The sequence below is a fragment of the Athene noctua genome, chromosome Z (genome assembly GCF_965140245.1).
Source record: "Athene noctua chromosome Z, bAthNoc1.hap1.1, whole genome shotgun sequence".
NCBI classification, from domain to species: Eukaryota; Metazoa; Chordata; class Aves; order Strigiformes; family Strigidae; genus Athene; species Athene noctua.
Window position 1 is genome coordinate 40280255 of NC_134077.1, and position 13684 is coordinate 40293938.

The window sequence follows — 13684 nt, forward strand, 5'->3', positions numbered from 1 at the left end:
GCCTTCTAAATACACCCCTGTACTACTTGTCACTACGTAGTTACGACTAAGAAATGCTGTCATCTTTGTCGCTGGCCTGTGATTTTACACCGAAAACCCAAGAGCAAATACAAAAACCCCACTGGGCAGAACGGCAACCGGCGGCCCGCACCAGGCGCGAGGCCGCGCCGCTCAGGTCATGGGCCGGGCCGGGCCGGGCCGCACCCTGCGCTTTCACACGCGCCAGTCTCCTCGCCCCTTCCATGCGGCAGGCAGGGAGGGCAACCGCGGCCTCGAGCCCACCGGCCTGCGGCGCGGCAAAGCTACGCATCCTCCCTTCACTGCCCCACTCAAGAGCGGCCCAGCAGCGCTGCCAGTCGCCTCAGGCCGTGGCTCCTCCTCCTTCTGCTGGTCGGTCCCAGGGCGCAGAGCTGACATCACGCTCGGGGTTTCCATCCGAACGAGGGAGGGGGAGGCAGAGCGGAACGGCAGCGTGATGGCGGCTGTTGGGAGGACTTAAGCGGTGGTGGAGCAGAACGGCGCAGCATCCACCTTGGTTCGCCCTGCGCCCCTCCCTCTCCGTTTCGGGGCCCCATTGTTTGAGCCGGCGAGTGAGCCCCCCGGGTGGAACTGTGAGGAGCCGGCGGCCAGCGGGAGGAGCGGCGGCCCAGGCCCCGCCGCGGCCGCGGGAGCAGCCCCCGACCCTAGGCTGCGGCACGAACCTCTCCGTGGGGCATAGCGCAGTCTTGGGCCGGGGCGGCCCTGGGAAGGACTGGCCAGGCCGGGCTGGGCTGGGTGCACGCAGGTAGGCAAAGGCCCGCCATGACTTTTCTCTTGCTGTCCGGGAGTTGTGCAGTTGCCTAAGATGGAAGGGGGAGGCGGGCGGTGCTGACGAGATGGGGCGCGGGGCCCGCTGTCGGCCAGCTGGGGGCTGGATGCCCGGTGCTGGGCTGGGTGCTTGGGCCCACTCGCTGTTTTCAGCGGAGGCAGGGAGCTGCGAGGGCCGAGGCTGGCAGCTGGGGTCGAGCCGCGCTCGTTGGCCGCCCGTTGGCTCCTGCCGGGGGAGCCAGTGTCGAACCACCCGGGAGACTGGAGAGGAGCCGTGGTTCTCCTCTGGCCATGGGGGGCGCCGCGGGAAGCGAGCATGGAGAACAGTGGCGGCCTTGGAGACGCTGCCAGAGAACCTTGGCCGGGAGTGGCGCCTGTGCAGGCCGCTCCGCTAGCGGAGGGCCGTCTCTGAGGGCAGGAGGCAGCCCTGGCCCGGGCTCCCGCGGGAGCGCCCTGGGGACTGGCGGAAGGAGAGCGACCGCGGGACCGCGGTCTGGACGGCCAGATCTCGGGGGAGGATCGCTGCGAGCAGGAAACGGATGGTAGGGAGAAAATTTGGCCGCGTCTCAAAGTGTTTTGCGGGGTCCAGAGGGTACCGGGCGTGGAGGCGAGGGGGTGTTTTTCCGCGCGGGAGGACAGACAGCGGGCAGCCTGCTGCCGGGGGCGCAGAGCGCGGCCTCGCGGCCGGGCCGTGGGGAGCCTCCTGGCTCGCCTCTTCCGCCGAGGAGTCCCCAACCTCGCTTCACGGACCGTCCGTGGTTGCAAGGCTCCTTCCTATTACTTTCCCTTCTTCATCGTCTTTGTTTGCTGGCCGGAGTGTCTCGGGTATCATCTGGTGCCTCAGCGCGGGGCATTTCCCTCGTCGGAGCTAGGCATCCCCCCGCCCCCAACCCGGTGAGTTTTGTATTGCCTGTTCGAGGAGAGCACCTCGGGGCAGGCAGCCAGCAGGCGAGCCCCTAATCGCTTTCACACCACTAAATCTGAGAGGCGCTGCTCTTTATCTGATTATAACTGAGTTTATACTTGCAGTCCCTTTACCGTGAGCCTGAACTTTATTTAGCTGCATCGGATAGTGCAGGGATCTGATTTAAGATGCCCTTATATGTGAAATAATGGTAATTCCATCTGTGGGATCTTGCTGGTTTTATTTAGTGGAGACACTTGTTTTAAACGGGACAGTCTTTATCTTCCTGCCTCTGCCCACAACTGGATATAAGCATTATGTGTGTATGTGGAAATGCTTCTGCTATGTTTTGTGCATGAAACACATTTTACCGAGCAGATCTTAGCAGAGCATTAGTATCTATGGTATTTACCTATGTGTTCATGGAGGCAGTTTTTCTTTAAAGTTTAGATGTACTTTGTCCTGAAGTCAGGACAAAGAATGACAGAAGTTAAGCCACAAAGTGTAGTGCAGACATACAGTAAACTGTTCTTAGCCTGCAGTGCTAAAGAGAATGTAATTTCTGTAACATTTCTTATTCTGCAGCTAGTGGTTCAGCAGAAATTGCCATCTTTATGGCACCATCAATTAAAAGTTGCATAAAGGAGAATTATGGCCGGTATGCTGGGACACAACTGCAGTTGAAAAGCTGGACAGGTCTTTCCTTTCATGAGTTTTGTGTATTTAATTTAGTTTTTTCATTTTTTTTTAAACTGTAACTAATGAAAGACTTGTTCTCTTCTGAAGATTTTTTTTTTTCTGGTTTTCTCGGAGATCAAGAAAGATTTTTTTTTTTTTTTCAGACAAGAAAATGGTAATAAAATGATCATCCATGAACAGGTAACACACAAAAAGCTATTTTTCAGTTAAAAACATTACATCAAACATGATGCCCCCTTTCAGTGTTAGTGAAAGACCAAGTTATTTTTGGTATCTTTTTAGTTGCAAACATATTTTCAAATTGTGTCAACATTTTCCTTTACTATTTTAGGTATTTGGGGAGAAATCTTGAATACCTGCAGAGAACACTAGAACAAACACGTAACCTGGAAAACGTACAGAGAATCAAGAAGTGGATCCTTGATATCCACCTTGTAACCTGAGTGGATTTTTATTTATCTTTTAAACTTAATATTTACAATGAATGGGCACAGTGATGACGAAAGCGTAAGAAACAGTAGTGGAGAGTCAAGGTAAGCACTTGCTCATTTCACATATTCATGACTATGTATTCTATATTTTCTTTACTAAAACTGTAGTTTTATATTTAAACTTGGTGCCAAAGCTTCCTGGTTAGCAAGCAGACCATAGTTAGGAGGACTGAACATGCTCTCCTACAGGTGCTTAAATGTGCTTGTTACATTCACACAGCTTCAGCTAAGAATTGTAATGATCTTGTGTATGCCTTACATAATAAAACTTACATAGTATTGAAACCACGTCAGCATCCAACGGAATAGCATTACTCTTCTGAGGAAAAAAATACGTTGAAGTGTCAAAAGCTGAAGCGTTGGATCAGAATGTTAAAATAAAGCTTTTGTCTCTAAAGTGCAAGACAAACATGCATAATACGTGTTGTATAAAACCCTAACTAGATTATTTCTAAAGGTGGAGCAGTGGGCTCATCATTTTAGTTTTTGTTATAGAGTATTTAATGATTCTTCCTTCTTTAGAGCTGTCAGAGCAGTATAACTGAAAGTTAGTTTTGTATTTGTTTTCTGAAATGAAAGTACAGCTTTTTAGCTGCTTTTTTAATTAAAAAAAACCCCACCAATCCTCTAATTTTGAATGCTAGTCTTCTAGCGTGTTCAGAGTGTTCACATTCGGAAAAGTCTGGTTAGAATGTCTCTGCATCCATGCAGGATGACAGCCGATTTGTAGGGGTGGATTTAAGTTCCCTCTCTAGAACAGTGCTAAATTCAGAAAGTTTGTCCTGGGCTAGAGAGTTTAGATTTCTAAAACTGGAAATATGATGAATGCTGAAGGTTTAAGAAGTCATAGTAAACTTGCAAATAGTAAGTGGCTTTAGACTTCTAAGAGGCAGTTAAGACCATGCTGTTAGTTTACCCATCTGTCTTTCTGCCCCTCTTTGTGATCATAGCCTGTTGAATCAGTTAGCTCATTCTGTCAATCAGAGGGTCATAACACTATGATCTACAGACTATGGAAACCTAAGTATCAGGAGGATGCATAATACTTAAAACTTGATACTTGGCCTGTGAAGTGAGACTGTTATTCATTTCAAATGTCCTGCTGAGCACATTTTAAAGCTTATAAGAAGTTTTAAAATGCTAAAAACTTTTTTCCTAGATTTGTATCAGTCATTAACCGTATAGCCTAACCCACAGGCAGGTCTTGGAAAGCTTATGCTCTTGTTTGCCATGTATTATCAGGAAACTGTTTTTGTAAGTGAAAGATGAAAGCTTTCCATTTTAAATGATGAAACACTCTTCTGTGTAGCCTAGTGCCATTATGAAAACAATTATTGCAAAAGGAGGGTGACATTTACGGAATATCTTTATATGTCTTGCACCTATTATTTAGTCTTTTTTTCTTCTTTGTAAGGTTCCAGATTTCTAGATGGTTTTTACTCAGAGGGGAGTTGCCTTAGGAAGCTGCAACTGCAGATAGATAGCTAACTGTAACTTGGCAAGCGTTGCTGTGTTTAGCCTTCTAATCTGGAAATGTGAATTCTACAGAATGGAAGTAGCTTCTAGTGGTCCTCTTCCACTTAGAATGCTAGAGGGAGAAGTGGAATGAGTGAAGAAAGCAATTGAGAATTGCTGCTGGGAATAAATTGCAAAGATCAGACTCTCGAGAATTGGTAGGAAAGAAGAAGAGATGAAGGTGAATACGGTGATAATCTAAACATCATCATTGGTGAAAACTACAAGAAATCTTTGAATTTTCCGGTGTTGTCTCTATTCATCTGTCCAGTAGATGAGTAGAAAGCTTTTCTTTGCTGCAGGTGTTTAGCCTGACATTCTGTTTTGCTACAGGTGGAAAAGTGCATCTCTTGTATTTTCACAGTTGGATAACTGGCCACACTATTTGGACTCTCCTTGTCTATTTCAACAACCTCTGAAACTATAAATCATAACTAGAACCAAACAATGATGGAAATTGTAGACTAGCATAAACATAATACCTAGTCTTGTTGCTTGATGTTCTGATTTCTGTGTAATAATTACAGTGGAGTCTTCTCCAGCTTCTTGTTTACTTTAAGTCACTACTCTGGAGTATTAACTAGCTCAAGGTAAAACATTGCAGATATATTTCACCGGGACAGCAAGTGAGTGTAGACACAAAAACTTTATAGCAATACTATGAGAAGCTGACTATTAAGCAAAGCATCTTTGTGTCATGTTCTTGAAAGCATTCTGTTGCAAACTTGAATATGAGTAAATACATTCTAGTTAGATAGGAATAAGAAGCTTAATCAGCAAGGAAGGGAAGTTATACCTGAACTGCAAGACAAGCCTCAGGTAGAAGAGGGACTGTAGAAGGGAAACACTGGTGCTAATTGAATAACAATCAGATTTCCTGTATCTTTGTTCTTCCTCTGTTTCCTGCAGAACGAGGTATAGAGGACTTGAGCAAACCTTCCTTCTCTGTAGGTAAAAAGGGATGTGCTCAGTGCAGCTTAACTGAAAGGTAGCTGGCTGGAAGGTATTGTACTCCCATTTTTTCAGAAAGCAGCTGCTTACACTAAGTAATTTAACCATTCTTTAAATACTTGAAAGCTGATGTTTATAGAAGATAGTAATTTCAGTGAGTTTAATTCACTTTGTGGATTGAATAGTCTGTGGACTACAAAAGAAAGTTAAGTAAAGGCTAAAGACTTTGTCAGCAGGTTTCAATTTACTGTATAAATTCATACCTTCCATAGGAGGTAAAAAAGATTACTTGAAAGCCATGATGAGGTTCTTGCTTTCAAAAAAATCTAAGTGGGAGTTAAAACAGAGATTCCCCAAGTATATTTGCAGAATTACTCCTGTATGCTGGCTTTTTTCTGGCAGAATTTTAATAAATAATATTAATGAAAATGTGTGTATATAGCAAGAGAGAGTATATACATAAAACTGTACATATATAGATACACCGTATATACACTAGAGCTATTCAGATGTGGCCCCTAAAGTGTTTGGGTTGGGTTTTTTTTAATTGAATTCCATTTAATACTTTTTTTGCTGGTGATCTACAAGGAGCTTCTGATAAAGACATCATTGTGTTGGCCCTGGAACCAGCTGCATGTTGCGAGGATGGTCACATTGTACAACAGAGTAGTAGACGCCTGGGGAACCACTGACACCTCCTGCCTGTGAAGGATGCCTGAGACTTCTTTGCTCTCAAGATGTGTGACTTGTGGTTCTCATAGACTTTCAGTGTGGTTCATAGGGTCATGAAAGTTGGTAGATGATCTGTGTGGTTTTGATACCTTTCCTTTGCAGAAAGTTTCTAGTGACAGCAGATAATAGTCAGCAGGACTGGAAATATAATGCATCTCTTCTGAGTTGTTGGTAGGTATCAGGAAAATTCAGTTGTGTTCATGCTTTGCAATAGCTGAGGACAAGAAATAACAGTTGGTAGCCTGGCTTCTTGTACTCTTTTTTCCTCTGCTTTTCATTGGTGGTGATAAAAAAAAAATAAAAATCCCTGTGCATATAAATCAAATTAGATAGTTAAAATGTCTTTAAAAATAAAACTAAAAACCACAGAGCATTTACCTAAAGAAACTTGCTTTTGAAGTTGCAATTTTAAGAGTTTGGCATTTTAGTGTCAGTTACTTCTGCACATTTTGAATGGGCTCTTCATATTCAAATGTTTACCTTCCCTCAGATGCTTTTCAAAGACCCTGTAGTGAGGTTCTGGTTTTTTTTTTTTTTCAGTGTCTTGAATTTTATTTTGCTTGAGTTGGTCCTCTTTCCTGATGTTCTTAAACCGGAAGATTCATAAGGTAGCTTAACCTAATGAATGCACCTGAAATCATCAATGATAAATTATCCACTCTTAGATCCATTATTAACCTAGACCTTATGCAGGACTCTTAAATGCTCAATCACTTCTTTTACAATGTGGCTTGTATAGCTTTCCATTTCAGGGTTTCTCTTCCTAATGCTTTGTGTAAATCAGTAGACTTCATTCTTCATTGTGTAATTCTGTTAGGGACACCTTGTTTTAAGGGGTTAGTGAAGCTAAATTTATGACTGTTCAAAAGAACTAATGACTGGGACAGGATACTTGCTTGTAATCTGTTCCAGTGATCTGTCTCTAAGCGTGTCATCTCCCAAAGCATTCTCCAGTTTTATTGCATAGGTATTTAAAAAAAGGTAAAAACAAATGTGAAGTATTGTCTCCTTTGATACTTTAATTAAGCTGTGTTGCTTTTCTTGCAGAGTAGCTTGTAGATAAACACTGCATTCAGCCATAAATTAATCTTGAATATGTAAGGGGTATCCAGAGACAGTGTTCTTAAAAAAAGAACAGACAAATACTTCAGTGTGTCAAACTTCATGACAAATCGGATTTGACACGTGCTGCTGTACAAATGCAACTACTTGACTCGAGGGCTAGGGGTGAGAGAGGTTTCTTGACTGCGTATCCCAGAAGATGCTCTTTATTGACTTCACACCTCAGTTTGTCAACATGCATGAAACTATACTTTTTCAATTAGGGATCCCATCCTGAGAACATGCTATTTATTTTTAGTATATACTGTTGCATGCCTGCTACTGCAGGTTATTATTGACATGTAACTTTGTCATTGCTGTGGTTTGTGTGTATGGTAGAGAAATAGTCTCACTCCAGCAGTGCTGAAGAGATCATCATTATTGCTTTAACCATCATGTTTGTTTCTATTTTCATAGCCTTATGATGCTCCACTGTTTTGTACAGTCCTGTGTATTGCTGTCTTTGATTTTTTTAGTGGCGGGTTTTTTTTTTTTAGTTGAACAAAGTACAGTGAATGTAATGTAAGGTTTTTAGTGAGGAACACCTCTAAACATGTAATGCTGTTTTCTGTGTACTTTTGATTGGGTTTTTTTTTTGTTTAGTTGGGTTTTTTAATAAGTAATATTATTTACTTGGAGCTGGAGGAAGGAAGAAGGTTTAGGGACTTTACAAAAGCAGGAATTTTATTTTGAGTAATAAAGTGCTTAAAAGAGCACAAATGGTCTTCAACAGTTAGTGTTACCAAATATTGTATTTCTGTATAGATTAACAACATCTCTATTTTGTAGCTTAACTTGCTTTGCCCTGTTGTTTCCATCTAGTCTTCCTATTATAGTCTTGATAATGTTTACAGTTTCTTTTGGCATTTGGTTTCTTGGAAGCCCCTGCATCAGTGAAGGAGGTAGGAAAAAAAGCAAGTTAGCCCACAAAATAGAGCTGGTTAGAGGAGGTCACCAGCATAAAACCAGAGCAAAGGGAAGACGTAATGTGACATGGTGAACACTGGTAATCTTGACAAACACAGGTGTATAGCTATTTAAGAATGAAGTCCTGTAAAAATTTGACTGTTTCTCTGATTATGTTGAACAAAGAAGGTAACCTCCAGCTCTGGATTGTCCTGCAGAGAGACTGTCTTGACTGTGTTTGGAAAGGGTGAGTGAAAGACAGGAAGGTCCTAATTTATGTTAGCTCCTTGGAAATTACGGAGATTGTCTCTGTCCTGTTTTAATCAGGCTTTTTTTGGAAGAAGCAGAAAAGAGGATATAGATGCACAGGCAAAAAAAGGTGGTTTAAGTTGTACCCAAACCATCTGTCTTACTCAGCTTCAGGCATCCACAGCATAGCAGGGTATGGTGTCCACTTTTCCTTTTTGCTGAACTATTTCCAATAAAAGCATCTGGAACAAAGACAATGATCCTGGCCTGTTCAGGAACAGAAACTGGCAAGAAATAATGCACTTTTGCCTCTCCTTCTCTTTAAGGGGATCTCTGAAGAGCAGGGGACCAGAACTGCTGATCCTAAGATAATATTTATGTAGTCTGCATTAGGCAGCAGGTGATAGGTAATTGTGACAGTATTTCAGGCCTTGGTTGAGGAAATATTTAATGTTCCTTGCATCCTACCCCTAGAGATACCAATACAGGAATCTCAGTAATTAGTAGTGCCAGTTCAGGTGATTAATTTTGTGGAGGTCAGTGGTGCAACTTTGCACTAATGGGCATTAGTTACTGCAAAAGTTAGTCAAATTATTGACCCCAGCTAGACTACATCAGATAATACTTAAAACTCTTTAGCAAGAGAAGGAATTGCTTATAGACTTAAAAAATGCGGGCAAAATAAAAGAATACCATAGGCAAAAGTGGAAAAGAAAGTGACCAAGGGTGTTATAACTACCTCACAGCTCCCTTTGTTTTATGTTTTAGTATCTTTAAACAGGATCTGTTTCTTGAATGAAAGTAAAACTGTCTTGCTATCAGACAAGGGTTTTTTGTCTTTAATGCAGCAAGTATTTTAAAAATCAAATTTTAGTAGGATGTGAAACACTGTCACTTATCATTTGGTTTGCAATGGTAGCTTCTATCAATTATAGAAAATATGCATGTATTCTTAGATTGTGTATCCTTTCCCTTTCCACTTCAAGGAAGATTAAACTGGTATTCTGCTGATACAAATTGTTAAAATAAGAGATTACTTATCTTCAGCTTGAGAGAGGTCTATAAGCTTTTTAGAGCTTGATTATGATTGTTTTTGCCTTGTTATAGCAGGCTTTTAAGGCATCCGTTTCATCAGATCAAAAAAAAAAATCATGAGCTACTAGAAATCTGTATGAAACTTCTGTATCCTATATATCTTCTCCTATTAACTTCAAAAACTCCCACAATTAAGTTTTAAAAACTTTGACAAACAAGGTCTCTAAATTTCTGGTGATGCTGGTAGGCACTGCAGTGTAATAGGAGTTCTGCATGCTGTTGCCCTTATTCTTAGTCATATCAGTGATGCCACACTCCATAGGAAAAGAGAGAAGCTATTACACTATCTGTTTAAGCACTTGGAAAAATGACTTTCAGTATGTCACGATACAGTGTGAAATCTGTGTGTACTAAAATTGAAAACTACCAAAAAATTCTTTTTCATTTGAAATCTATGTTTTTTCTAAATTCTGTATTGTTTTGCGCTGGTTTATACTTCAGTTTCAGGACAGCAATCTTAAGATATACTGCCTGTTCGCTTCTGCTTGTTTGTTCCTCATTGGCCCTTTAGAATGTTTATGAAAACAGACACTGTTTTAAAAAGATGAATCTGCTCTTCCTGATTGTTACTGATCCCACAGGGGGGATTAGAGAGGGCATCAATAACACTGTCAGAAAGTTATTGTAGAACCCTCACCAACGGGTGATTGTTTTGGTGAGGACTGAGAGTGTTTCATTGTTTAAATTGTGTGAAAATTGCTGAAACTCAGAGCAAAGGTAGGATTAGTTAAAGGGAAGCTTCTAAATTCCTTGTTCCTGAGTTCCCCCTTTACTGTCAGGAGGTGACAGATGTAAATTTCATTCCTGAGTGCATGTGTGTGTGTAAATGTGTGTACCTTTTCTTAAATAATTCCATCTTTACTCTTAGAGTAACTCTTAGATTAAATCCTGATCATGCTAAATGCTAACTCTGAGTTATTGCTTATGTGGAAGAGGGTTAATTCCTTTCATGGGATTACAGATTTATGTTAATTTTTAATAGCCAAGGCATGCTTAATGTGTCATGGTTGTGGAGAAAGGACGGCTTCTCTCCATTATGTTTTTTTTAAATTCCTTAGTACAGTGGCCTCAAATTTTTGTTTATGCACTCCTATCAATAAAAAATACTTGAGTACACATCTCTGATGTATGTATGTATGTAGTTATTTTTATATATATACTGCTGTACAAATACCTACATTACAAAACATACACAAGAAGTAGAAATTTTAGAAGGATAAGATAATTATTAAATCATACAAGAAAATATTTTACTTTGTTAATGGCAAAAAAACCCTTTTTGCACTCGCTAAAAGAATTATTATGAATATTCTTATTTATTAAAATCTTGGTTTAACACTTTGTAATACAGTGTTTTGAAGGTATGGTTCTAGGTTCAGTTTGTTTTGGTACTTGGTTTTAATGGCTGGCATAGCTGAAAAAGATATTTCACAAAGATACATGGTTCCAAATGGAAGAAGTGCATTGTTGACTGCACTTACTAAATTATGATACTAATTTTTTTTTCAATCCCATCAACTAATTATGCAAAGATTTTTCTTAAAACTTGGCTTGTAAATTTCCATCTGCCTTGGTGTCAGTCAGTTCTTGCAAATTAATCAGAAGGGGTTGCAGTTTTATGTTCTTAACAAATGGGTTCAAAACCCACTGAAACTTTTTGGAAGATTTTCAAGTTAGAAATTTCTGTCTCCAACTTTTTAAGTGTATAGATATGATGGCTTTTATAGGTGGTATGCATTGCTTTGGGCAATAAGAATCACAGTGGAAACCTTTCCAAACATCTGGTTTTAAAATGCTCTCTCCACAGCATGAGTTTCTTTAGAAAAGCAGTTGCTTTCTCATCATTAAAATGTCACCTTCACCTGGAGTGTAAACACAATGAGTGTGTTTATTTTTTCAAAAATACTGCTAGGTAGCATACTACTGGTGGCTGCTTGTTTTCACAGAAAAGATCAGCAAATTTGGAAGACTTGTGGGGTTTTTTAAAAGCAAAAAAAGGCCCCAGACCCCACCAAAAAACTAATCTTCAAGGTCAGCAATGCTTCTGAGCAGTGAACCTTACTTGGTAGAAAAGGTTTTTATGGCCACTCCTCATTTCATTACAAAGTATTGTAAACAGTTTAGTATTTAATGGTCCTGTTTTAATTAACCACATCGATAGCATCCTTTCACACTTTGTACACCTCTTGCTCCAGATTCTTCTGTGCATTAGCTTGTCTGTAGTTGATGCAGTGGATGAATTTCATGTATGATGCTATCTATATAACCTTTACTAGAATCTGGTTTTTATTCCAGTCAAAGCAACCACTCCGTCAGTGGTTACACTTGCACATTTTTTCCATAACACTTTCTTTGTTTTAATAATTTTAACACTTGTCTTTGTTTAAATAATTAAGTCATTTACTGTTGAGAACATTTTTTCTGGTACATCTTTCCTTTAGTGGCTCACAAAAAAGTAGTTATTTGTGCATTTCATCATTGAAACAGAAACTAGCAAATACGGTAAATTGGAACATCTGTACTTTCATCCAACTATAGAGCAAACTCCTACAGTGCATGATTCGTTTTCTTCAAATCTTCACCAGTGTTTTCTGTGCATCTTTCAACAGTGTTTGCTGACAAAGAAATGCATTATTTTAGCCATTTTTACAGCACAAGAAGTGAGTTCTCGAGTGACATGTGGCATTTTTGTTCCTTGCTCTTAGCTAAAAGAACGTCAAAAGAGGCTTCTAAACATTTATAGTTAAATTTAGTGAAATTTTGAAAAGTACAGGATAGGATTGAATATTGCATAACTTGAAACATTGCTGGAAAAAAATGAGGTTTGTCTTTGTGTTATAGATTTTCAAATGTCTTTCTGACTGTGATGGTTCATACTATCATGTACTATCTCAAGGCACAATATACAGATAGAGTGAAGTTAATTAACAACAGTGGATGTAAATACATAAATAGTCTTGATAATTCCAACTTTTTGGGTCCAGTTTATTGTCAGATGTGATTAGATTATCATTGTTTTTTTCATTGCAATGCAGCTGATGAAGAGCTTGTACAAGAGTAGAAGTGCCAGCTCTGCCACTTTCTTGTTGTTCACTTGCACTCACAGTATTAGTGTTATTTTCAGTCCACTGTTTTGGTTAAAATTAAGTAACATAATGCATAAATCCACCTAACCAGGGAGAGGCAAACTGCAGTTTGTCACAGGGCACAGATAAGGGAATGAAGAAATAATTGTGCCATTGTCACTCTTATGCACTGTGGAGCATATACTTCCCCCAGGAAACATCACCTAGCATATGTGACACAGGACCCTCAGACATACGGACTGAGTGAGATTGCCAGTGTCAATCCATATATAAAATGTTCATAAAGCTGAATTTGTGATTTGGTTTTGATTTGTGTTTTTTTTCTCTGGGTTGTTGGGTGTGTTTTTTGTTTTGGGTTTGTTTTGTGTTTGAGATTAAAAATAAATCAGAAGTTCCAGTATTTTCTTCACATATCCCATGGGTTGTCTTGCACACCTCCAAGGTGTGTGCATCCCTGTTTGGAGACAACTGCCTTCGTGTGCCAGTAGATTTGTCTTTACAGTGAAGTGTGGTGGGTCTGGGAGAGGGGGAAGCTTCTTCTGTTTCATGAACACTGTAGTGCAGCTAAACGATTGGCTCCTCATAGGATAGTAAAGCCTTTAGTTAAATCGTGGCATTCCTCACATCAGTTAGCAGAAGTTCTTCTCACCAGGGAGGCTGACTCAGAGATACATTTCTCAGTTAAGTCCTGAAGCAGAGTAACTCTGGATCCTGTTTATGTGATAATGAGAAGTGGTGACTCATTGTTAAATTTTGTCGAGGTCAGCACTACATGTAGGACAAAAATAAATAGCCAGGTAGAGAAAATGTCCTGGAGATTTTACATCTGCAGAGATGAAGTGCTAGAAATGGTTGGTCTCTGGATGATAAATTGATTTGATGTAGCAAACTGCTATCTTGACTGAATGAAGTTGAAACTGAGAACTACTTATACAGAGGTATCGGTCAGACTTTTTCAGTACCCCATTTTTTCATGATGGACACTGCTTAAGGAGACATAGCTGGGAAATGCCACAGAGTATTTTACTTTTCCATTTGTTGTGAGAGGAAAGGTACTCTTTACTTAACACTTTCTTTGTCCCAAGCAAGTATTTTCATATTTAAGTGGCTTTCTTGATTTTTTTAGAAAAAGTTATATAGGTCTATGT

The 13684-nt window shown here is 40.3% G+C and overlaps 1 protein-coding gene across 2 annotated transcripts in view; it reads left to right on the forward strand.

The window, feature by feature from the left end:
- The first annotated feature begins 454 nt into the window (after positions 1-454).
- Positions 455-13684, forward strand: part of CHD1 (chromodomain helicase DNA binding protein 1) — a 56795-nt gene continuing 43565 nt past the window's right edge. For both annotated transcript variants that reach the window (XM_074931187.1, XM_074931188.1), the window contains exons 1-2: positions 455-784; positions 2742-2943. In XM_074931187.1, coding sequence (XP_074787288.1) covers positions 2891-2943 — 53 coding nt within the window. In that variant the 5' untranslated portion in view covers positions 455-784; positions 2742-2890. The remainder of the gene's footprint in view (positions 785-2741; positions 2944-13684) is intronic.